The sequence below is a fragment of the Hemicordylus capensis genome, chromosome 1 (genome assembly GCF_027244095.1).
Source record: "Hemicordylus capensis ecotype Gifberg chromosome 1, rHemCap1.1.pri, whole genome shotgun sequence".
NCBI classification, from domain to species: Eukaryota; Metazoa; Chordata; class Lepidosauria; order Squamata; family Cordylidae; genus Hemicordylus; species Hemicordylus capensis.
The window spans coordinates 365,020,609-365,042,823 of record NC_069657.1 but is presented as its reverse complement, the minus strand read 5'-3'; the positions used below and the strand labels follow the sequence as shown (position 1 = coordinate 365,042,823).

Genomic DNA, 22,215 nt, shown 5'->3' with positions numbered 1-22,215 from the left:
TTAGAAGAGGTCTAATAATTTCCTCCTTAAGCCAAGGAGGCATCATTCCCTCCCTCAGAGAAGCATTTATGATTTCTACCAGGCTGCCTACAACAGCCTCCCTGCTAGATCGAACAAGCCATGTTGGACAAGGATCAAGAGGACAAGTGGTAGGCCTCACCGCTCCAAGCAGCTTGTCCACATCATCAGGAGTCACAAACTGAAATTGATCCAGTCGAATCGTATAAGAGGAGTTGTCGGACACCTCCAGTTCAGAAATCAAATTAATTGTGGAGTCTCCATCTAGGTTTTGTCTGCGAAAAATTCATTAAACACACCACAGCGGGTAACTGATACTTCCAAATTCTGGTTCAAGGGAGACGGTGCAGATACTAGTCCCCTCACAACCCTGAACAATTCTGCCGGACGTGAACTCGCAGAGGCAATATGGGCAGAAAAGAACCGCTTCTTTGCTGCACGTATTGCCTGAGCATAGATCTTTAAATGTGCTCCATGTTGTAATCTGTCGGATTCGAGTCAGGTTTTTCTCCACTTGCGCTCCAGTCACCTACCTTGCCGCTTCAGCCCCCGTAGATCTTCCATATACCAAGGGTCCAATTTTGAAGCAGGTCGGAGGGGACGCTTAGGAGCAATCGTGTCTACTGCCCTGGTGAGCAAGTTGTTCCAGTTTTCAACCAGGGCATCAACAGGATCACCAGCAGAGCCAACATTAAATCCCTCCAAGGCTTCTTGGAATCCTACCGGATCCAGTAACCTCCTCGGGCGGACCATTCTAATAGGCCCCTCGCCCCTGCGAAAGTGGAAAGCGGTTGTAAGTCCAACCTTAACCAGATGGTGGTCTGTCCATGACAACGGGGAGATCGTAGGAGTCCCCACCCACGGAACACCACCCTGATCAGAATAAAAGACCAAATCAAGCGTGTGACTAGCAATATGCGTCGATCCAGAGACCGCTTGGGATATACCCATAGTCGTCATGGCCGCTATGAACTCCTGAGCTGCCCTGGACAAATTGGTCCCAAAATGAACATTGAAGTCCCCCATCACCAAAAGTCTGTGAGACTCCAACGTGAGTTCCGCGACCAAGTCCGTGAGCTCAGTAAAGGATTCCGTGGGGCAGCGGGGCGATCGGTACACTAACAGAAGTCCCAATCTATCCCTGGTCCCCAAACTCAAGTACACACATCCGATACGGTCCGATACCCTAACAGGGACCCTGGTAAGGGAGATGTTATCCTTATAGACCACAGCCACTCCACCTCCCCGCCCACGTCCCCTCACTTGCTCCTCTACAGAATATCCTGGTGGGAGAAGCTGGGACCAAACTGGACCACTAGCCTCCCCCAACCAAGTCTCAGTAATACACATCAGGTCGGCCCCTTCATCCATGATCAAATCATGGATGAGTTCTGATTTATTTTGGACCGACCTGGCATTGCAGAGGAGCAAGGTAAGGTTGTGTGGGATGTTGGCAGAGCTCCCCGAGGTCAAAGAGCTGGCAGGACAGCCGGAAAGGGGGACAGCTATTAGATTTCTTACTACCCTTCCCCTGGAACAGCCTGCTGACCTGCCAGTGTTTCTTCTTCTATTCCCCACCACCACTGGAATAGCTGCCCCACCTTCAATGAAGGCACTCCCTGGTTCCTCATCTCCAGACAAACCCATACACATTACAACTTCAACCCAACCTCAGCACAACTTAAAACTGATTAAACAGAAGCCCCACTATTGAATGCCTCCCTCTATACAAATGGTTGGAAAAAGTGTCCAGCCCTTGTTTCTCCCCTGAAGTGGCTCACCCAAAGGGGCAACCCTCTTTGGTGTTGCCCCTTCGGTGGCGACCCTGCCAGTGGCGGGCCCACCGCCACTGGCAGTCTTCCTATATAGGCTGAGCAGCAAGCTCAGCACGTGGAACCAGGAAAAACTGTCCAGTCACCCTTACAGCCCCAGTCCTGCAAAGCCTCTCCGCAAGCAGTCCTGAGGGGAGGCAGATGGCAACCAGAGAGGGCAGAAGAGAAGAGGCAGGCACCCCAGTCTCACACCCTGGGGAAGTCCTGCAAAGCCTCTCCGCAAGCAGTCCTGAGGGGAGGCAGATGGCAACCAGAGAGGGCAGAAGAGAAGAGGCAGGCACCCCAGTCTCACACCCTGGGGAAGATGGTATCTTCTTATCCTCTTCTCCAGCAGGCTTATGAAGATTTATTATGAGAGAACCTTATGTATGCTGCTTCTTGGAAGAAGAGCAGGATAAAACAGTCAAAATAGGTTTCAGAAATTCAGCCTGAAATGTCCATGTGAGGTCTTGCATTTTTTTTTTTAAATACATTTGATGTATTTGCTAATGCTATTTTGGTAGGGATGTGCATGGAACCAGCTCCCTTTGAGCCAATGGTAGGGTGGGGATGGCTTTAAGTATGGGGGGAGGGTGCACTTACCCCACACCCCCACCCTTCCCCCTCCAGCAGTCTGCAGATAAATAGCTCCACAGGGTGGCAGTGTACCTCCCTGCCGCCCCGTGTGTGCTCCCACCTGCGTATGCATGCAAGGTACTTCCAGTCATGGAATCAACATGGTGGTAGGGAGGTATGCTGTCGCCCCGCAGGACTCTTTGCAGAGCGCTGGAGGGGGAAGCGCAGCTGACCGGAGGGGGGGGTAAGTGCACCCTCCCCCATCCTTAAAGCCACACCCGCATTTGAACCAATTTGAACTTGGGGTTCTGAACCTGTTCAGCATTCTAAGAATAGAACATCTCTAATTCGTGCACATCTCTAATTATGGGTGGGTCTGCGATACTAAAAAGATACGGAACCAAGGCAGATTCCACAGGGCTATTGGTTGCACAGTGGCATATTGCTGGGTATTATTTCATGTGATCCTTCTAGATGGAATGAAGGCTGAGGCTTGTGGCTTTTGGATTGGCAAATATGGTACAATCTCTAAGAAGTATTGTTTGTTTGTTTGATTTCTATACCGCCCTTCCAAAAAATGGCTCAGAGCGGTTTACACAGAGAAATAATAAATAAATAAGATGGATCCCTGTCCCCAAGGGGCTCACAGTCTAAAAATGTAATAAGAAGTAATAAAATGTAATAAGAAGTTCACTGCATGAATGTTGTTTTGTGTCAACATTGCTATTTGCGTATCTTCTGTGTGTTGTGAATTAGCTAGAGCAACCTCTGCATAACCGTTACAAAATAGTCTCAGGTTCTTCTCTGCACCACATATACTCTTTGCCATGACGACCAGTAGGAAACAGTAAAATGTCTTTTGTGTAAAATGTTCTGGATCTCAAGCATTCAGCAATCATTGTGTCTTTTTTCTGCTATGTCAGTCCGTAACCCGCCCCCCCCCCCCTTGTCTGTAGGGCAGGAGAAAAATGAATGAGCTGTGTCTGCTTTGTTTTGGTTTCTTGAGCTATGGGCTGACATAATGTCATGCCTTTTGTCAGTGTTCACTTTTGCCAGCAATAGGATCCTTGTTCAGTTTGGAGTACCACAGTGGTGGTAATGGAGAGTTTGTGCATGTTTGTGAGTTCCTTCTAGATGGCTTTAAAAAGGGGTTAGGTAAATTCACAGAGAACAAGTCAGTAGTAATGATGACTGGAGATGGGGCCATTGCTCAATGGTAGGGCATCTGCCTTCCATGCAGAAGATCCCAGGTTCCATCTCTGGTGTCTCTAGATAGGGCTGGGAAAGACTCCTGCCTGAAACCTTGGAGAGTTGCTGCCAGTCAGTGCAGAGCCAGATGGGCCAATGGTCTGATTTGATATAAGGCAGTTTCTTATGTTCATATTACTATGTGCTTCTGAATACCAGTTGCTGGGAAGTGACTGCAGGGGAAGGCTAGTTGCCTACAGGTCTTGCTTATGGGCTTCCCAGCAGCACCCAGTTGGCCGCTGTGGGAATCGGCATGCTGGACTTTTGATGTGACTTATCAAGGCTACTCTTAAGTTGAGCAGCATCCAAACTAGTTAGTCATAACTAAGCACCATCGAAATAAATGGAACAATAACTAACCTAAGTTCCATTCATGTCAATGAAATTTAGTCAGTGGCTAACTTAGTCTGGATGCTTACTGTTATGTTCTGTATGAATGTGTGAGTCTCTCTTGTATGTAGTGTCCTTTGTTTTACCAGATGATAAGTCTGCCTCTGAATGTTGTGACTCTAATTAACGCCTGTAGGGAGGATGCTTATCATTGTTAATAACTGCTCTCCTTCTCTGTCTCTCTGTATGTGGTATTGCTTTTGCTCCGACATGGCTTTGGAGGCAGCAATAGCTGTGTTCTTCCTGCATCATCTTTGTGAACCTGTCAGGGTATTTTCATCTCTTATTAGTTGAGTCTGGTAGGGGTTTAGCTTGTATGACTGTGTAGTACGTGACCAGTGCGGTGTGTGTTTGCTAACGTAAGCTTGCCATTCAGACAATAGACTCAAATACAAACTATTTTATTAAAGGAACAGTTCAGCAAATAGGAAAGCTGATACATACTGTTTGCAAGAGGAGCAGAAATTGCCAGGCTACAATTTGTTTTATGCTGGCATTGGATCTCCTCCCTCCCTGCCGAAAAATATTTTTCTCTTATGCTTGAGCTTCTTTAGACCATTCACAAGGTATTGAGGATTTGCACAGAAGATGGTGGCTGTATTTTTTACACTGATAAGTCACCACTGCTTACTTCTATAGTTAAGCACACTGAAATAACCGAGACTGCTTTGGAGTGTTTTTAAACTTGTAGCTTCCTGATATTCTCCTTCAGACACCTTGCTGCAGTGTACCTTGTTTACTTGCTACCTGTCGAGGGAAAATGTATATTATGGATTATACAGGGTCTGAAATGTGGAGGAGCCTTCATTTTGGCTCTCAAACATCCGTTTGCAAGACTGCTTCTGTAAATGCGCTTGTGGAATTTTCTTCTGCATTAAGATCTGCCCTGGTTCTCTAGGGTTTTAAAAAATCTTTTTATTTAGGTTTTATTTAGACACGGTTTGTCTTTAGTATATCTCTAATTTGGACACACAGGTATTTATGATTAAAAAAGAATACAGCATTTTTAAAAACTTGTACATGTAAGAGCTGGTGCTTAAAGGAACTACCAACATCTTACTATTTACAGACCTAATATTACTCCCCTGCAAAATGAAGTACAGAGTAGCCAAATAACTTTGGTACTTCTAGTTGTGTTTTTAAACAGTTGTACTCATAAATATAGTAGCTGCTAAAACAAGTTCCTTGGTTGTTGTTTTTTAAACAGCTGAACATTTGATTACAAAGAGCTGTTTGTACCTCCCACTTAAAAGTTGTAAAATGCAAGACAGGTGGGGGAGAAAAATGAACCTAATAATTTGCTAACTACCTGCACGCCTTCTAAGGAACCACTGAGTGAAACATATTCCTAGTGTTGGGTTTAGGCAGTGTGTGCATATGCATATATATATATATGTATAGCTCAGCGCCTGTCCTGAGTTATTGACCAAAGAGCTGCCCTCTGTATTCCTCCTCCTCTTACACAAAGAGATTTAAATTCTGCCTCTCCTTCTGAATGGAAATGAGGGGTTCCCTACAGTGACTAATAATTATTTCAGCATGTTAGAAAGAAGGTCCTGAGAAGCAAGAACTATTAACCACGTGAATCATGCTGGCTAAGTAATTGCAAACTGAGTGGCTGCCACCTGCAAGAGTTTTGTGTGGCAGACTGCCAAGAACGTTGGGGCCTGATCCAAGTGCGCCTTGTAAACAGCTTGTATAAAGTTAAGTTTTAAAGGCGCCAAATCATATAATGGCTCAAACCAGTATTGAAGCACTGACTAGTTATTGGTAACACAAATATTTCCGTTAGCTTAAACCAAATTGCCCAGCTTCAAATTGGAGGGTTAAACACTTTTCTTAGTTATGAAGACTTGCCTCAGTGTCCCTTTCTCAGTCCTGTTGGGTGTTTGAACCTTACATTAGCAGCGTTGGAGACTATTAAGTAGACATTTCTTTTGAAATAAAACTGGAACCTGCAGCAGGTGGTGATGGGCTGGCGGCAGTTTTGGCAACATCTGAATGGCAGTGTCAGCTCTTTTGCTTCTGATATGCAAATTCAGAGCTCTTTTACTTAAAATTAAATCTAGTTACCATGGTAGTTGAAAACTGACAATGAAAAACAGATGTAGGTATGATTTAAGAACAATACATAGGGTTCCATAGAGGCAGAGTAGGTTTTGCTGTTGTTACAATTAAAATGTGAGTCTGGGTGAAATTAAATTTTGGTGCATGACAAATAATGAGCTAACTTCTGCATGCTAACCCCCCACCCCGCACTAATCCTTTGTACTCTTAGTTTTGTTCTTTCCCAGTACATTTCAGTTGCAAAGCAATATCAGCAATAAATTAATGGCTGTTGCAGATATTTAAACTTTTTTGTACCCCTTTTGGTGAATTAAAAATAGCTTGCTGAAATGTAATTATGACCCTCTCGTCAAGAACAGAAGTTTTGATTTGAGACCTTTAAACCAAGAGAAAAATCTACAGTAAACAAAGCCACCCTTGGTAGCACAGGAACTTGGCTGGCAGACTCACAGTTGCCTTTACACATAGTCCTTCAGGTGGTAGCCTGTTGTGTTCTCTTGCTGGGCAGCTGGGAGCTGCTGCTGCTGCTGCTTGTTAGGATAAATCCACGCTCCCTGCTGCTTTTTAAAACAGGAAGTGCCGAAGATGGCACCAGCAGTGATTAGAAGTCCTGCTGAAATGAATCCAATGTAAACTGCTCCTCCTGGTTCGTGCTTACTGCTTTCTGGGACTGTTGGGTCCAGAAAATTTGCAATGATCTCTCTTGTGTACCAGGCTGTTGGTATCAAACCAAATATTCCTGCGATGATGAAGAAGACTCCTCCTGCAAACGAAGTGTGACTTTTGGTGTCTCTGTCCCCTCCCAAGCGGGTGCACTTCATCCCAACAGTGGCGATGCAGATTCCAAAAGCTGAGAGGATGCAAGACAAAACCATGGTGGTCCGTGCTGCCTGGATGTAAACAGGGAGGGAGAGGATGGAATATTTCAGGGTGCAGCTAAACATCCCGGTGCTGTACCATGTGCAGTCCATCCAGAGCCCTTGCATCTGAGTTATGGCTGTGATGATGTTTGAACCCACGTCTGCATTCACCTTCCAGTTGGGCAACAAGGTGGCTGTGATTGCGCCGAAAACGCCAAACAAGGCTAAGATGAAAGCAAAGAACTGTAGAGCTGCTGATGCCATGATGAGATTTGCTGTCACCTTTTGTCCGCCTGTCTTTCTCCTGTTGTAAACGTGTGTAAGTGTCTGATAGCTCCCCAGGCAAGGCTGTAGCTGTCTGTATGTGATAGAAGAGGGAGGGGGAGAATGGCAGGGGCAAAGGGAAGAGAAATGAGCAAACAAGAAAGCTTGCATTTAAAATCACAGCTATCTGAATGAGTGGCTGAACGTGACCCTGCAGCAGATGAGAAGGCTACAAAAGCACTGAGCAGCTGTACACAGGGCATTTGAACAGGAATGATTACAAATGAACAGTGTGTTTGAATGACTGAGCAGGAGTTACCTTTTGGTAACGTGCAGTGGCGAAAAAGCCTCAGTTGAACACACAGTTAAGTCATAAGATTAAGGTAACATAAGTACCAAAAAGCTGGAATAATGCAAAATTGTTCAATTCTGGCTTCTCCGCAGCCAGCTCAGAAGCCTTAATTCTGTTCTCTGACCTAAGGCAGTGAGAGGAACAGAGGTTTCTATAATGTTCCCTAAAATTCAAATCTACAGTTAATTAAAATAGTGGTTTACAATTCCTTCTTAGTTTCCCCATGGTTGTATTAATAGTATGGATTTTAGCCTAACTAAATATATGTATTTTTTCACCTTTTCATGTTTTTTTTGATAGTTCAACAAGTGCTCTCTTTACAAACAGTACTGTTCTTTTACTGCTTCTTTCTGGGAAGCAAAACTGAGACTTCTGTGCTGGCCATTCAAGGCTTAAATTGTGTTTACTGAAGACTAGGAAATTAATTTACCATGTATTAATCATACTAACCATATTTTTATTTATCCATTCAATTTATATATCAACTTCCCCCCAAAAATTGTAACTCAGGGTGGTGTTCCAGTTTGGTAGATGGACCAAAGATCCAAATCAGCAGAAGAATCTAACTACGTGCATACATATGTTCACATTTTGCTGCGAAATTATATAGTAGCAGCAGAATTTGGTGGGCTTAGCTTTTTAAGAATGGAGGAGTTTAAACGTGCAGATCGAAGTGATAAATGAACTAGCATCTCCTGTAGACAGAAGCAAGCAATTTGAAAAACAAGCCCAAACATAAATTTTGTAATCCAATAATTAATGGATTCTTCTGCTTGTACATTTCTCATGCGTATAGTAAACTCACAATCTAAAACTTGCTGTCAACATAATAAAAACAACAAAAACACCCTTCTGCTGAGACAGCTTGATTTATTTGTTTACTTTGACCTGCTGAGCTAGATCTTTTAGGGGTACGGAGTGGTTTTTTAAAAACCACTTTTGACCCCCTCTGTAAATAATGTATTGCATGCTCTCCATATAAATATTTTTACACAGACAGACAAACATGCTAACGTCTTGGAATTAGAGAAAGAAAGCAATATTTGTTTAGTAGATTAAGTAATAAGCCCAGTAATTTTAAGAATATTTTTAGTTTCGTGCTGTTTATTTTTAGAAGACATTCTAGTAGGCAACTTATTTCCAGGGGAATTTTTTTCTCTAAAGTGTATGAATAAGATTTCCAAACTCATCTTACTGAGATATCCATACACCCAAATTGCCATCTCTTCAGTTTTTTATTGACCCATCAGTGCTGTGCCTCTACTTGTGTAAAGATAGCCCTTATGCTCATTTGCCTGTCTGCAGATAACACTTGGCTGCCCTGCCTTGCCCCAGAGCTACAAAAATTTCCTGTCACTCTCCATTTTCAAGAGACTTTTGTATCAGCTGATGACTCTTTTTTGACCTTTCCCTTCCCCCATTTTGCACCAAGGGACTTTACTCCTTTTTACCTCTTCCACACAGGTGTAGATCTTCTTTCCCCCTTCCTCCAGTAAGCTAAATGCAGTCTTTGAGAAGTGTCGTATGTAGTTAACCAAGTAATTAGTGACACATTTATGGAGCTACCTGTTCCACAGTGGCAGAAAGTCTTCATTGCTTCTGCCATCTTAAGTGCCTTTCGCCACATTATTTAATTTTGTTGAAGGGGAGTCATCTTCTAATATCTGCTGCAGACACAACCCATTCAAAAACCCTTCCTCTTGCGTGTGTGTTCTGAAAGCTCAGGTTTGCATTATAAAGTTCTGTGTAGGCTGAAAGCATGCTGAATCTTTAAATCATGGATAGAGTCGGGTGAGTAAAGGATCTCTCTAATGGTGCCTTCCTTTCTGTGGATGAACAGGCTACTGATTCTCATATCCACTTCTTTTTGCACTTCTTTTCCACAAGCATCATCTTGGCAGTATTAATTGCACAGCTTGGGGTTGGTTTCTGGTATGCCATCTGCCGTAAAGCTTCTCTTTCCAGTAAATGAAGCAGCAGCATCCACCCCAGAGCAGGCTGCTACATGTGTTCTTCCGCGTCTATTTAATGGGTTGCAGAGACGAGAAATGGAGCCATCCCTGGGTGGCATCATCCACTGCAGATCAGTCAATGACTGATGTTTGTCATTGCTTCAGTGTTTAAGTTTCAGCAGCCTTAAAATTAAAACCAGCAGGAAGCCAAAACAATAATGGTAGCTTAACATCTTAACTAATAAAAAGTTGCTAAATTATAAGCACAGAAAGTGAAGCTTTTTAAAAAACATAAATAATGCTTTAGCATCATAAACTAATGTAAAAATCTAAGCTGAAGTTTCAATACTTACTGGTGAATGGGAGGTCTGAGATGCTGGCTTGGCAGTGGAAGTTGTGGAAGCACAACCACTTTCGTATGTAAAGATCGCTATTCCTCATAGAAAATTGCATTGGATTTTATTAAACAGAAATTGCTCTCTGGTACTATGAGCACAGTGCTAGCTGCTGCCTGTTCCCAGTCTTTGTGCCATTTACTAGAGAATAAAGGGCCACTTTGTTTAATGATTTTGTAATGGTGAAAATACTTTATTTAGCGAGCAAGGCAGAGAGATTATGGAGAAAATGCACCTTAGTGTTAAATGCATAATGATTTCCAGATCCCATGATGAATGTTGGCAATCCTTAAGTTTTGGAAATCAGGAAAATGTAGAGGATCATGCATTTTTAAAAAGGTTATTTATTGTTTATTCCTTGTCGTCGTGGCTCCCCCCACCCCCATATTTTAAAAAGCCACTTTAAGAAAAAGGAACTTTGGAATCCATTTCACTGCAGCTGAAAATAAGAATCAAAGCAAATTATTTTGCAAAAATAGAACCCAAACTCTTCTGTAATAAAGTTATAATTTCTTCTAGGAATTATGGGATGCTGATACATTTAAAGCAACAAACGTATTTTACTGAAATTTACATACCTGGTACTGATGTTGTCTTTCCTAGTTCTTTTTGTAGTTGATTACCTTTCTCTAAAGACCATAAGATTTTCTTTTAAAAGAGCAATGCTTCCTGATGAAGCTTATATGGTAAATACAGAGCACTGCTGAAGAAGCCCCAACAAGTCAGTGCAGCATGTAAAGTGAAGAAAATGGGAAAGAAAACCTGCTGATTATGCAGCAAGATAAATATGGGTTCTTTCTTTTGCTTTCTGAATGTGTAGAAAGGAAAGGGTCATTAGTTTGTAACACTGGTGTGTTTAAGACTGCACCATAGCACAGTAACTGCAGTGTCATATTGATTGCCACAGACCCTGATAAGCAGTAGCCCACCAATTTTGGCTGGGTTCACTAGGCTCTCCTTGATTGGAGCTTTTCAAATGGTGGCTGTCAGGGATGCAGTTTCCTGCACTAAGCAGGGGTTTGGACTAGAAGCCCTCCAAGGTCCCTTCCAACTTGAACATTCTATGGGTCTGTGACTGGCCAGCCAGAATCTGTGCTCACTGCTATTGCTGCCCATCCCCTAACTTGTGCCAGGGTCTCTAATGTTGGCCCAAGCTTTGAAGGTATCCAAACAGTGAGAAGACCTGCTATTTGGGAGTGTGTCTGAAATGTACAACTGCAGGGATGAACCCCTGCTCTTCTCTTACTCAAGAGAAAGATGATTCATCCCTCTAGTCACACAGGCTTCAGACACACTTGGAAGCTCAGAGGGACTGGAGAAGGCTTAATTTCTAACAATAGTTACCTGGGAGTAACTCTAATTGAACACAGTGAGATTTTATTCTTAATAAAATTTTGTAGGAGCAGTCTGTAAATGCATTTGAGTTAATAATTTGAGTTACACCTTTAAACAAGTGTGTGTGTGTGTGTGTGTGTGTGTGTGTGTGTTTAAATAGATATAGAGGTCATTTACACGGGCAGGGGGGCTTGTTAAACTCACCCCCCCTACAGCTGATTCCATGTTGCTGGGAGCGTGGACTGTGCCCCAAGACGTTCCACACAGTGTGCCTGCAGCACAGAGCTCTGGAGATCCCACAATGCACTGCAGGGCATGCATGATGCATTGGGGGATTCCCCCAGGAGACGGGCACTCTACAGGTGAAACTCGGAAAATTAGAATATCGTGCAAAAGTCCATTAATTTCAGTAATGCAGATTAAAAGGTAAAACTGATATATGAGACAGACGCATTACATGCAAAGCGAGAGAAGTCAAGCCTTAATTTGTTATAATTGTGATGATCATGGCGTACAGCTCATGAAAACCCCAAATCCACAATCCCAGAAAATTAGAATATTACATGGAACCAAGAAGACAAGGATTGTAGAATAGAACAATATCGGACCTCTGAAAAGTATAAGCATGCATATGTATTCAGTACCTGGTTTGGGCCCCTTTTGCAGCAATTACTGCCTCAATGCGGTGTGGCATGGATGCTATCAGCCTGTGGCACTGCTGAGGTGTTATGGAAGACCAGGATGCTTCATTAGCGGCCTTCAGCAATTCTGCATTGTTTGGTCTCATGTCTCTCATCCTTCTCTTGGCAATGCCCCATAGATTCTCTATGGGGTCAGGTCAGGCAAGTTTGCTGGCCAATCAAGCACAGTACACTGTATACTTTTCAGAGGTCCGATATTGTTCTATTCTTCAATCCTTGTCTTCTTGGTTCCATGTAATATTCTAATTTTCTGAGATTGTGGATTTGGGGTTTTCATGAGCTGTATGCCATGATCATCACAATTATGACAAATTAAGGCTTGACTTATCTCACTTTGCATGTAATGCGTCTGTCTCATATATCAGTTTCACCTTTTAATTTGCATTACTGAAATTAATGGACTTTTGCACGTATTCTAATTTTCCGAGTTTCACCTGTAGGTGCTTGTCTCTGTGTCCACTGGGGCTAAACATAGCCCCAGCGAACGCACAATCTGGTAGTCTGGCTTAAGGGAGCACTTGCTCCTTGGCTAACAGCCGGGATACAAAGCAGGGCTAGGGGGCACTGCCTTGGCGGGATCGGGCCAGATCCCAGCGGTTCTCACATGAAATCTATACACAGGCTGGGCGTGAGAAGAGCCTCATTTATATATAGATATGTAGTTTACATACGCTTACTTGTTCTACTTATTTCAGTGGGGGTACTCATGAGGAACCTATTCTTCATTTTGAGTTACTAATCATCTTACATTCTTTTAAAAAGTCATTAAAGGTCAATTTTAAAAATCCAAAAATAATCCACCAGCAGTTGCAGTGTGAGAGACTGGTGGCTTTTGCACAGTTGATTGCTCTCTTGGAGTAGAGGAGAAAGAAGGGATGTCAGCAGAGAAGGAGGGAGGGATGCTGCCTATAATTTCTTCTCTCCCCAGAGATTATTTATTTCATACTCTTTCTCATGTTTGCGAATGAAAGTGTCTGCCGCAATACATTTAGTCTTCAGTAAGGTGTTGCAGTTCTCTTTGTGAGAGAATGCTGGCTGAAGCCCGTCAGTCAGGTTGAGGGGAGGGGTATGTTGAGCTTCAGTATGTAGCCTGCCATTCAGGAGCAGAGGAGTAGGGTTTTCATCCTCTCCTGCTGCAGTGGGTAGATTGCGTAGGACACGTTGGCTTCAAGCCAGCAATCCTCAAACAGGGAGCAAATAGCACATCTATTTTCTGCAGGAGGAGGAGGCCAGAGGACTCTGGGAAGCCTTCAAGTAGCCCTAGGGGTATGAGAAGGCCCAGTTGGGAACTCCTGCTCTTATTCAAGGATTCTCGCTAAATGTGTGAGGGGGCTGCAGTTTGCCTGCCTTCCACACAAGGATGGGGCAAGAAAGATGGAACTCGTGGAGGAACTGAAAGTGAGAAGACTCGTGTTTGACTCTGTCCTTGAATCATTCCTGAGATCAATTTGTAGGATGCAGCTCTGAAGTTCATCTGTGAACCCTCCCAGATATCCCTGGAACTAGAACATCATGCTGGCCTTTGAGTAAGGGCAGAGTTGAAGCGTTCTCTGCCACTGTGAAGGGTGTCCACATAAATCAGTGCAAATAACTTGCTTTTCTTAACAGCTTGCAGTTGAACTACTTGCTTTCTCCCTTTCCCATTCTTGCAGCCCTATATTACATCCTTATAAATAAACCTAATTCTTCTTGTTTGTAATAACATAAATGGTATTTTGAAGGGAAACTGGGGAAGCTGGCAGGTCTAAAGGAGTGCATGAGACACTGAAGAGTGAAAGGTGGGAGTGGTAAGATCCTAGGAAGTGGAAATGCATATTATTTACCCCCCACCCACCCCCAATTGCTTAATGGTCCTGTTTAAAATAAACACTAGCATCTGGCCTATAGATAAACTATATGTTTTGCTATTGGGGTAATTAACCAGTTAGTGGGTCTGTGTTCACATTTAGTAAGGTTTAGCAGTATGTATGTATTCACAGATACAAAGAGGATGAATACAAATGTATAGTAGACAGGGTGGTGTACATTTAAAACACACACACACACACACACACACACACGAGCAACGGCAAATAATATTTAGAGAGCAACCTCAGCAGCTGAGCCAACACTGGCAAAATTTTCACTCAGCTGCTGATAAACTTGTTTAAAATGTAATGCTTTGCTTGCCATCAGAATGACAGCTAGATCCCTGTTGTGGCGTGTTCCACAATGTGGGTGCAATGACAAAAAAACCCTCCTTGCTCTTGCAAGTTTTTGCTGGGTGAATTGCAGAACTCCCTTGTATCACAGGAAATCAGGAGTACATAGAAGTATATAGCCCACCTCTGTTGAGCTGAGAGTGTATGTTTATAGTTTTCACATTCTCTTAAAGATAGAATTCAAGTGACAGGCCCAAGGGCCCTGGCATTTCTAGCCCTAGATGGTCAAAATTGACTATCAGGGCCTGAAACTTGGGCAGTGGGGCTAGAAACTCTGAAGAGTTAAAGAAGCACGCAGGATGTTTTCGTCTCAATGGCTTTTGTCTCATTTGCTTCCTGGTTTTTGAGTTTTTGGCCCATTATAGTTTTAACACTCGGATGGTATTGGGGTAGATTGAACCTTATTTGAGAAGGGGGGGGGACAGACCTCCTGCAGCTCCTTTGTTAAGACTGAGACTTACGTGCCCTATGGTATTTCATTCCACAACCACCTGTAATATTGTTTAAAGTTGCAGTTTATACTTTGACGGATTAGGTATGTTCTCTCTTAGAATATGAACACTATGGCTGCAATAACTTTTGTTTGTTGTTTGTTGGACTGAGGGCTGAAGTTGCCATGTAATAATACACCAGGCCTGCTCAAAATAGGCCAATCCCCAGCTGTTTTTGAACTACAACTCCCATCATCCCCAGCCACAATGGCCAATAGCCAAGGATATGGGAATTGTAGGCCAACATCTGCAGGAGGGTCAAAGTTGAGCAGCCCTGTAATAAACCCTTATATATTTTTCCCTCTTTAATTCCCCTCAACACCTGGTGAGGTAACAATACTGAGAGAACATAATTTATCCAAGGCCAAACACAGAGCTTCGTGGTCAAGCAAGGATTTGAACCTCTATCCTTGAAGTCAAGTCCAGCATTCCATTCATTACATTCTACTGCTTTTTGTTGCCTGCTGGTTTATTATTATTCACTCATACATCACACAGAGAAACATTGCTGGACACTTGAGGCACCCATGCTGCTGCGAGGCTCCTCCAAAGCACATCAGCACTGCTGTGGAGACAGGCTGCTCCATTCTTACTAAATGTTGTGCCATCACAGTTTCAACACTATTTCCAATTAGTAGTAGTATTAGAAATACTGTTGTAGTGAAGTTGTAATGATGTTTTCCACTTAACAGAGTTTATTAAATAACAAAGGTTATTTAGAGAAGTTACAAGTTGTGTACTTTTTACTGTCTCTGAGTGCTTTTCTGAATCTTTTAATCCAGGAGTCTTAATGAGCAGGTTGAGAGCATCCACAGAACCGTAGTTTTGCTTCTGTGGTTAATTTGTATGTCTGAATCTGCTCCAGTTAACAAACTGTTTTGGTTTTTTTCCTGGTGATCAAACCACAGTCTAAACCTAAGGCTTGAAGTTGGTTGGTTTGTCCTAACCATGGTCTTGTGTGATGTCTGAGCCTGTAGTCATGATTTAATCTTGGTTTGTTTTGGTAGTGACACGCTCTCATAGAGACAAGTCTGGATCATGGTAAGGAGAAGGGGCAGGACATGAACAAACCACAGTATGGTGAAAGCAACCAAGATTTGATGATAGTCTGTGGCACCAATCCAAGTTTGTTAAATAACTTAGTTAAAATAAACTGTGGTTCTGTGTGATGTCTAAACCTGCCCAATGTATTGGACAAAATCCAAGCTTAATTATACAACACACTTATTGCAGTACATCACAGAAATCAGCATTTCTTGTGCATTAACCAGCTTGGGCAACAATTGATAGAGGGGAAGATATACCTTCTATTAGATGATCTTGCACTTTGTTTTTGCAGCAGTGATTTCTGCTCTATTAAAAATATTTGCAAAATAAGGTGGAAAAGCTGTGATCATCAACCATGTTAAATCTGCTTGTGTGCACCCTGTTGGATTTTGTAATATGCTCAATCAAATAATAGAATATAATATCTATAATTTCAGAGCATCCAATTACAAGTGAACAGCATTATCTGTTCCCATAGTAACGAAGCAGCTTTTCTAGTGTTCTAAGAGCCCAAGCCTGTAATGGAGCGAGTAGTGCTTTGTATTTCCACATGAAGAAAACAACCAAGGGTACCCTTGATCACAGTTCTTATAGTCTATTTTCTTAGTTTTTCATTACTTGCCTTACAGTAATCTATTATCTCCGTTTGTCGTCCTCCAGACCTGTTACCCACACTTGCTTCTTACAAACTACATTGTGTGTTTAAGCCTCATTCCAAATGGCTCTTTCATAATGTACTTTGAAGGAAAAATGCTTATAGAAGAAACTTTACATTTTGCTTTGACTTACCTCAAAGAGTGATCAGTTTGTATTCCCCAAGAATGCACTGTCCATTCTAGAATATTTTATTTGGAACATATTCCACCTTTCAGGAACAAGTCCTCACATGGTGACTAACAAAAAAAATCTTAAATAAAATGACACACCACCTGAAAGTAGACATCAGTCAGATCAAAGTCACAGTTAAGTCTGACAATTAAAAACCTTGCATAAAAGGGAAGTCTTTATAGCACTCTGAAAACGTATGCTTAAAAACAGAGAGTAGGGATGTAGTGGATTTTTGCAGAAAGTGCCACCGCTGAAAAAGCCATGTCCCTGGTACCCACCAATCAAATTTGCTTTACAGCCAGAGAGTAGGGCTGCTTGAGATGCCAATCTTACAGATGAAGGTAGCTCAGTAAAGGCCATGTAAGGCTTTAAACGTCAAGATCAGCATTTTAAATTGATCCCAAACCCAAACTGGTGAGCAGTGCAAATGATGCAAAATAGGCATCACATATACCACCTTCTGTGTGTCTGCATTTTGCACCAGGTCTCAAGAACAACATATTGCAGTTGTCTAATATGCCTGGATATGATCAACATATTTTATTATTATTTCTTGTTTACACAGACAGGTGTTATTGACTGGTTTGTTTTATCCAGACATCGAGTCCTTCTCAAGGACCTGGGATGGCTGAATTTTATCATCAATACTGTTGGTTGTTGTTGTTATTAATAATTTGATTTCTCATAATATCAATCCTATATAATAAGATGCTTGGTGTTTGCGTCCGTGACTTTTTCGGGTGTTCTGTGCATGCGTGGTGCGCATGCGCAGAACATGGCAAGGGAGACACGGACGCAGGCGCCGGCCGCCATGTTGGTCAGGTGGCGGAGAAGCGGCGGGCCGAGGAGAAGTGGCCACTGCCAATGCCGGGCGGGGGGAGGAGCAGCGGCAGGCCGAGGAGAAGCGGCGGCCGCCACAGACGCCGGACAGCCGGGCAAAGCGAGGAGGCGGCGGGGGAAGCCGGGTGAGGCGGCAGTGGCGCCGGATGGCGCCGGCCCCTGCCAGAGGAGGCGGCGGGCCCGGGCGGGAGGAGGAGCAGCGGCAGGCTGAGGAGAAGCGGCCGCCACCGGGCAGCCGCGCCAAGAACAAGCGGCCGACGACGACACCGGACGGCCGGGCAAAGCGAGGAGGCGGCGGGGTGAGCCGAGCGAGGAGGCAGCGGCCCTGGATGGTTCCGGTCCCGGCCGGAGGCGGTGGGCCCAGGCGGGAGGCGGCGGCGGGGGAGGGCGGAGAAGGCTACTAGCGCCCGTTAATTTAATGGGCTGAAAGATACTAGTCTTAAAATAAAATGTTACTCATTTGATATCTCCTTTGGTTACTCATACTGATATGAGTAACCAAGACAAGATCATTCCCCTCCAAGTAGGGCTGTAGATAGCACACAGCTAGCTTGCACTTCTGACTGACATCATCTAGACTTCTAATGATAGTGTTAGATCCAGGAGCACTCTCAAAACTGCCTTCCTGATAATTTGGGGGAAGTACAACCCTTGCACACTGATACCCAATGGACATTATTTCCATCCTGTCTGAAGTTTCAGCTTGTTTGGCATCATCCAAAACTACCTCAATGTCCTTCGTTCAAGGTTTGAACTGTTTCTTTGGAGTGAATTAATGGAAATAAATGGTAGAGCTTGGTGGCATCAGCATATTGATGACACCTCAGCCCAAATCTGTGGATGACGTCTCCCTGTGGTTTCACATAGATGTTGAAAATATGCTGGTGGGGTAAAGGGATCCTAAGGCATGCTGAAAGCAGTGGAATGGAATAGTAGTCATAGTGAAGGCAAAAGGAGTAAGGGAGAAGAAGAAATGCCAATAAGTCAACATGGAGAGGGAGAAGCCAGAGTACTAAAATGATTTTAAAATGAGATGGAAGGGCGGTATAGAAATCAAATAAATAAATAAATTTGTTAGATTGCTCCAACAAAATGGCTGATGTACTTCAAGCTCTCACTCATCTTCAGAGGCAACTAAGAAAAGGTTCTGTACTTGCTGGCAGATGCTGGCATTTTGTTCTTAATGCTCTCAAGTTCAGTAAGATTCGCCCATTGGAACAATAGCCGCCCCCGCCCCCCGCCCAACCATTTAGATATAACCCTCCACAGGATTGGAAACACTGATATACCATGCCCGTGGCCCCAATCCAGAAAGGTGACAGCCACTGAGCGGTCAAGAAGAATAGCTGGTCTCCATTTTATCTTTAGGCGATGTTGATCAGCAAAGGTTACCAAGGCAGTTTCTGTCCCCAGTCTGGGTTGATAGCTAGACTAGAAGGGATCTACAGCAGCGTCACACAGAACGATCTGAAACTTGTCCTAATACTGAAACTGGCTAGTAGGAATTCAAGATGACTCTGTTCAAAGTATATTTCTTTAAGCACTCTCTCACTTTCATTTCTTTTAAAGAAGGTGGGGAGCACTATATTTTTGATTTATTTATTTGATCTATATACCACTCCTCCAAAAATAGCTCAGGGCAGTTTCCTTTCTCAGGAATATATCCTTTCTCAGAGATCTATTTGCTCATCTCGGAGAGCTAGGCAACCTCAAGATAGTTCAGTAAGACAGGAGGGTCAAATACACAAGTGCTTGGTTTCTTAACTTCCAAATAATCTGCTGTTGTAGCTCTCTCCATGACAGCATTTTTCAACTAGACAAAGGGCAGTCACTAGAATAAGGCAAAGACTTGTTATCTGCTGCCCCACAATGTAGGAATAGATCTAATGTCAGGAGCATAAATTTCAAATGAAGATTAAGATAAACTTCTTAATGGTGATAACAGTTCAGCAGTGAAACCAAGTACTTAGGAATCACCCTAGGAAATGAAACCAGTATACCTGGGTGGGCTTTTCCTTACTAGAGGTCTTTAAGCAGAGACTGTATAGCCATCAGTGGGGTATGCGCTAACTCTGGATTGTCTACATCAAATATGTGGTTGGACCAGATGGCCTTCTACAAGGCATCCTTCAGCTTCACAAGTCTATCCTCAACAATGGTATCCATAACAATTGGACCAGCTGTATCTTGGCCTGTAACCACTCAGAAAAACTCTGCTGACTGTGCATATGCAATGAATTATTCTTCTCTAGTACAAGGCTGTGTGAAATTCAAGATAAATTAGAAAAGCTAAATTCCATTAGAATAGAAAACCAGTGGTATAACCCACAGTCCCCTGCTAATTGAGCAAAGAAGCACCTTTTAAAAGTGGTGATTCTCTTTATTTAGCAGGGGGAGAGTAACTGGCCCTATCCATCCCCAGCACAGCATCCCTCCAGTGGCTGTTGCTGGTGGCTGTCTTATCTTCCTTTTTTAGATTGTGTGCCCTTTGGGGACAGGGATCCATCTTTATTTATTTGTTTATATCTATGTAAACCCGCTTTGGGAACTGTTGTTGAAAAGTGGTATATAAATATTCGTCATATTTGTATAAATTTCTTACTGAAATTGTATATTTACAGGTGGATGTGGCTGTTGTTCACTTTACACCATTGGTACAGCCAAAGATAGAACAGCCATTTAAGCTGGTGGAAAAAGTTGTTCGAAGTGTGTTTCAATTCAGAAGGAAACACTGCCATCATGGTATACGGTAAGATGCATCCCCCACTCCTTCCCTCCAGCAAGGCATGGATAATGATAGCATTACCCCAACAGCTGGATGAGTTTCAAAGAGGGATATGTTTAGGAGAAGTAGGCTGTACCATGAACTAACCCCTCAATTATCCTCCCCCCACCAAACCCCTTTTGCTTGCGAGATACTGTAACTTCCCCCTTCGACATTTGAAACTATTTGTCCTTTTTTACTCTTCTCCAGTGCCCTGCTGTTGCCTTTCCAATTTCTGTACAATGAAGTTCACTTAATTGCACATAGTGTAGGATAATCAGAATAAAGCCATTTTACTGAGTTGGCTGCTAGCAGTAGCCATAGAGCAGATCATTTAGAAATTAGAGTATCAATGCTGTGGCTGACATACTGCACAAGTGTATATCAGCCTACAGACATTGCATTTGCACAATGGTGGTGTCTCCTAAACCGAATGTAGCATTTTTAATTGTATTAATCCATTAAGCAGCTCACCATTAAGTAGTGTTGCAGTTTCTTTTCATCATACATGAAGTAGTTTGTTGAAAAAACCATGTGCAAAGATCAGAGCATTGGTTCACTTACCGTGAAGCCTTCTTCTGGTTGCTGGAGCTGAGAACATCTCTATGGTTATCCCTTCCACTAAGCTCCTAGGCAGGACAGTTGATTTGCCAGCACAGTAAAGACACGCCTACTGGAGTCCGAGGGAGGATAACCCCGCCCAGTTCTTTTGGTCCAAGGTGTGAGCAGGCAGAACTGTTCTTAAGAGATAAAACTAAGAAACACATGTGTGTGTTTGTGTGTGTGTGTATATATAACATACATATAAATAAGACACAATATGAACCAGGCCATCAAGCCGTGAAACAGGTAACAGCTCTATAGCAACCAAGAGGAATAGAATATTGCTGGGCTGACCTAACAGGGCTGACCTAACAATCCCCCAGATGGTCCCCCAGGAATAAGCAAGGACATCGACGGTGGGCCGAGATGTCCTTGGCTCCAGCAACTAGAAGAAGCCTTCAGGGTAAGTGAACCAGTGCTCTGTTCTCGTTTGCTGGAGATGAGGACATCTCTATGGGACATACCACAGCCCAACCAAAACTAGGGTGGGACGACTTGCTCAATCCTGGGTAAGCACCTGCTGCAAAACCCTCCTGCCAAAAGCAGCTTGCAATGCCACATGGAGGTCAGTTTTGTAGTTCCTGACAAAGGTAGAAGGATTCTTCCATGTAGGAACCCTGCATATATCCTCAACTGGAGCATTTGTGGAAAAAGCAGCTGAAGTTGCTGCTGCACATGTAGAATGCGCCAAAATACAAGTCGGTGGCCTTAAGTGTTGGACTTTGTAAGCCATGGAGATGCATGCCCTAATCCATCTCACTATCGTTGAAGAAGATACTGCTGATCCCATCGATTCCGGAAGAAATGATACAAACGGTATCTGTACCTCTAAAACTAGCTGTTCTTTTGATCTATCGTTTAATGCAGCGATGTACATCCAACTTGTGCTATGGTTTTTCCTTAGGGTGAACTGGGTGAGGACAAAACGATGGCAGTGCAATGTCGTGAGAGTGGTGAAATGAGGATCCACTTTTGGGTGGAAGGAAGGGTCCAAAATGAGATGGACAAAGTCCTCTCGAAATATACAAAAATATTTGTGTTTAGAGAGTGCCCTCAATTCCAAAACCCGTCTCGCTGAGGTAATAGCAACTAAAACCACCTATTTAAAAGAAAGTATCCACAAAGAAATCGTAGATATGGGTTCAAACGGAGGAAACTGTATCACTTTCAGGACGATGTGCAGGTCCCATGTAGGAAACCTATGCATTGTAGGAGGAGAAATTAACGTGGCTCCTCTCAGAAAATGCTTTAAGTGTGGGAGCTCCTGAACGGACAATTTGGAAATGCCAGAAATGAAACCAGCAAGGGATGCTGCCTGACGTTTTAGCATATTTGGCTTTTGGCCCTTGTCCAAGCCGTCTTGCAGAAACTGAAGAAGATGGTTTATGGAAACACTTGTCTTTGAAACTGAGTTTCTTGTAAGCCTGTGCAAAAAGGCACTCCTGGTGTACTGATAGATTCTATTAGTTGAT

The 22,215-nt window shown here is 43.2% G+C and overlaps 2 protein-coding genes across 11 annotated transcripts in view; one reads left to right on the top strand and one right to left on the bottom strand.

Annotated features, from left to right (window-relative positions):
* The window catches only part of TFB1M (transcription factor B1, mitochondrial), a 55,039-nt gene that overhangs the window by 27,462 nt on the left and 5,362 nt on the right, over nucleotides 1-22,215 (top strand). For all 5 annotated transcript variants that reach the window (XM_053293605.1, XM_053293581.1, XM_053293591.1 and 2 more), the window contains one exon: nucleotides 19,998-20,125. In XM_053293605.1, the coding sequence (XP_053149580.1) occupies nucleotides 19,998-20,125 (128 nt within the window). The remainder of the gene's footprint in view (nucleotides 1-19,997; nucleotides 20,126-22,215) is intronic.
* On the bottom strand, nucleotides 4,429-21,001 carry CLDN20 (claudin 20). Of its 6 annotated transcripts, XM_053293626.1 has the most exons (3): nucleotides 9,038-9,631; nucleotides 6,561-7,328; nucleotides 4,429-4,790 (listed from the first exon to the last, which is right to left on the bottom strand). In XM_053293626.1, the coding sequence occupies exons 1-2, from the start codon at nucleotides 9,211-9,213 to the stop codon at nucleotides 6,569-6,571; spliced, it is 936 nt and encodes a 311-aa protein (XP_053149601.1). In that variant the 5' UTR covers nucleotides 9,214-9,631; the 3' UTR covers nucleotides 4,429-4,790; nucleotides 6,561-6,568. The 6 variants fall into 6 exon arrangements, with proteins under 6 accessions (XP_053149601.1, XP_053149619.1, XP_053149611.1 ...); XM_053293644.1 differs by lacking the exon at nucleotides 9,038-9,631 and adding an exon at nucleotides 20,705-21,001 and having other exon boundaries at nucleotides 4,429-7,328; XM_053293636.1 differs by lacking the exon at nucleotides 9,038-9,631 and adding an exon at nucleotides 10,512-10,781 and having other exon boundaries at nucleotides 4,429-7,328.

Excerpts from the sequence above, each read along its gene's own strand:
- CLDN20 (XM_053293615.1), bottom strand. The coding sequence starts at position 9,213 with ATGTGGCGAAAGGCACTTAAGATGGCAGAAGCAATGAAGACTTTCTGC. Across the intron at positions 7,329-9,037 it reads TCTACACCTGTGTGGAAGAG|ACAGCTACAGCCTTGCCTGG; the intron begins GTAAAAAGGAGT and ends TATCACATACAG.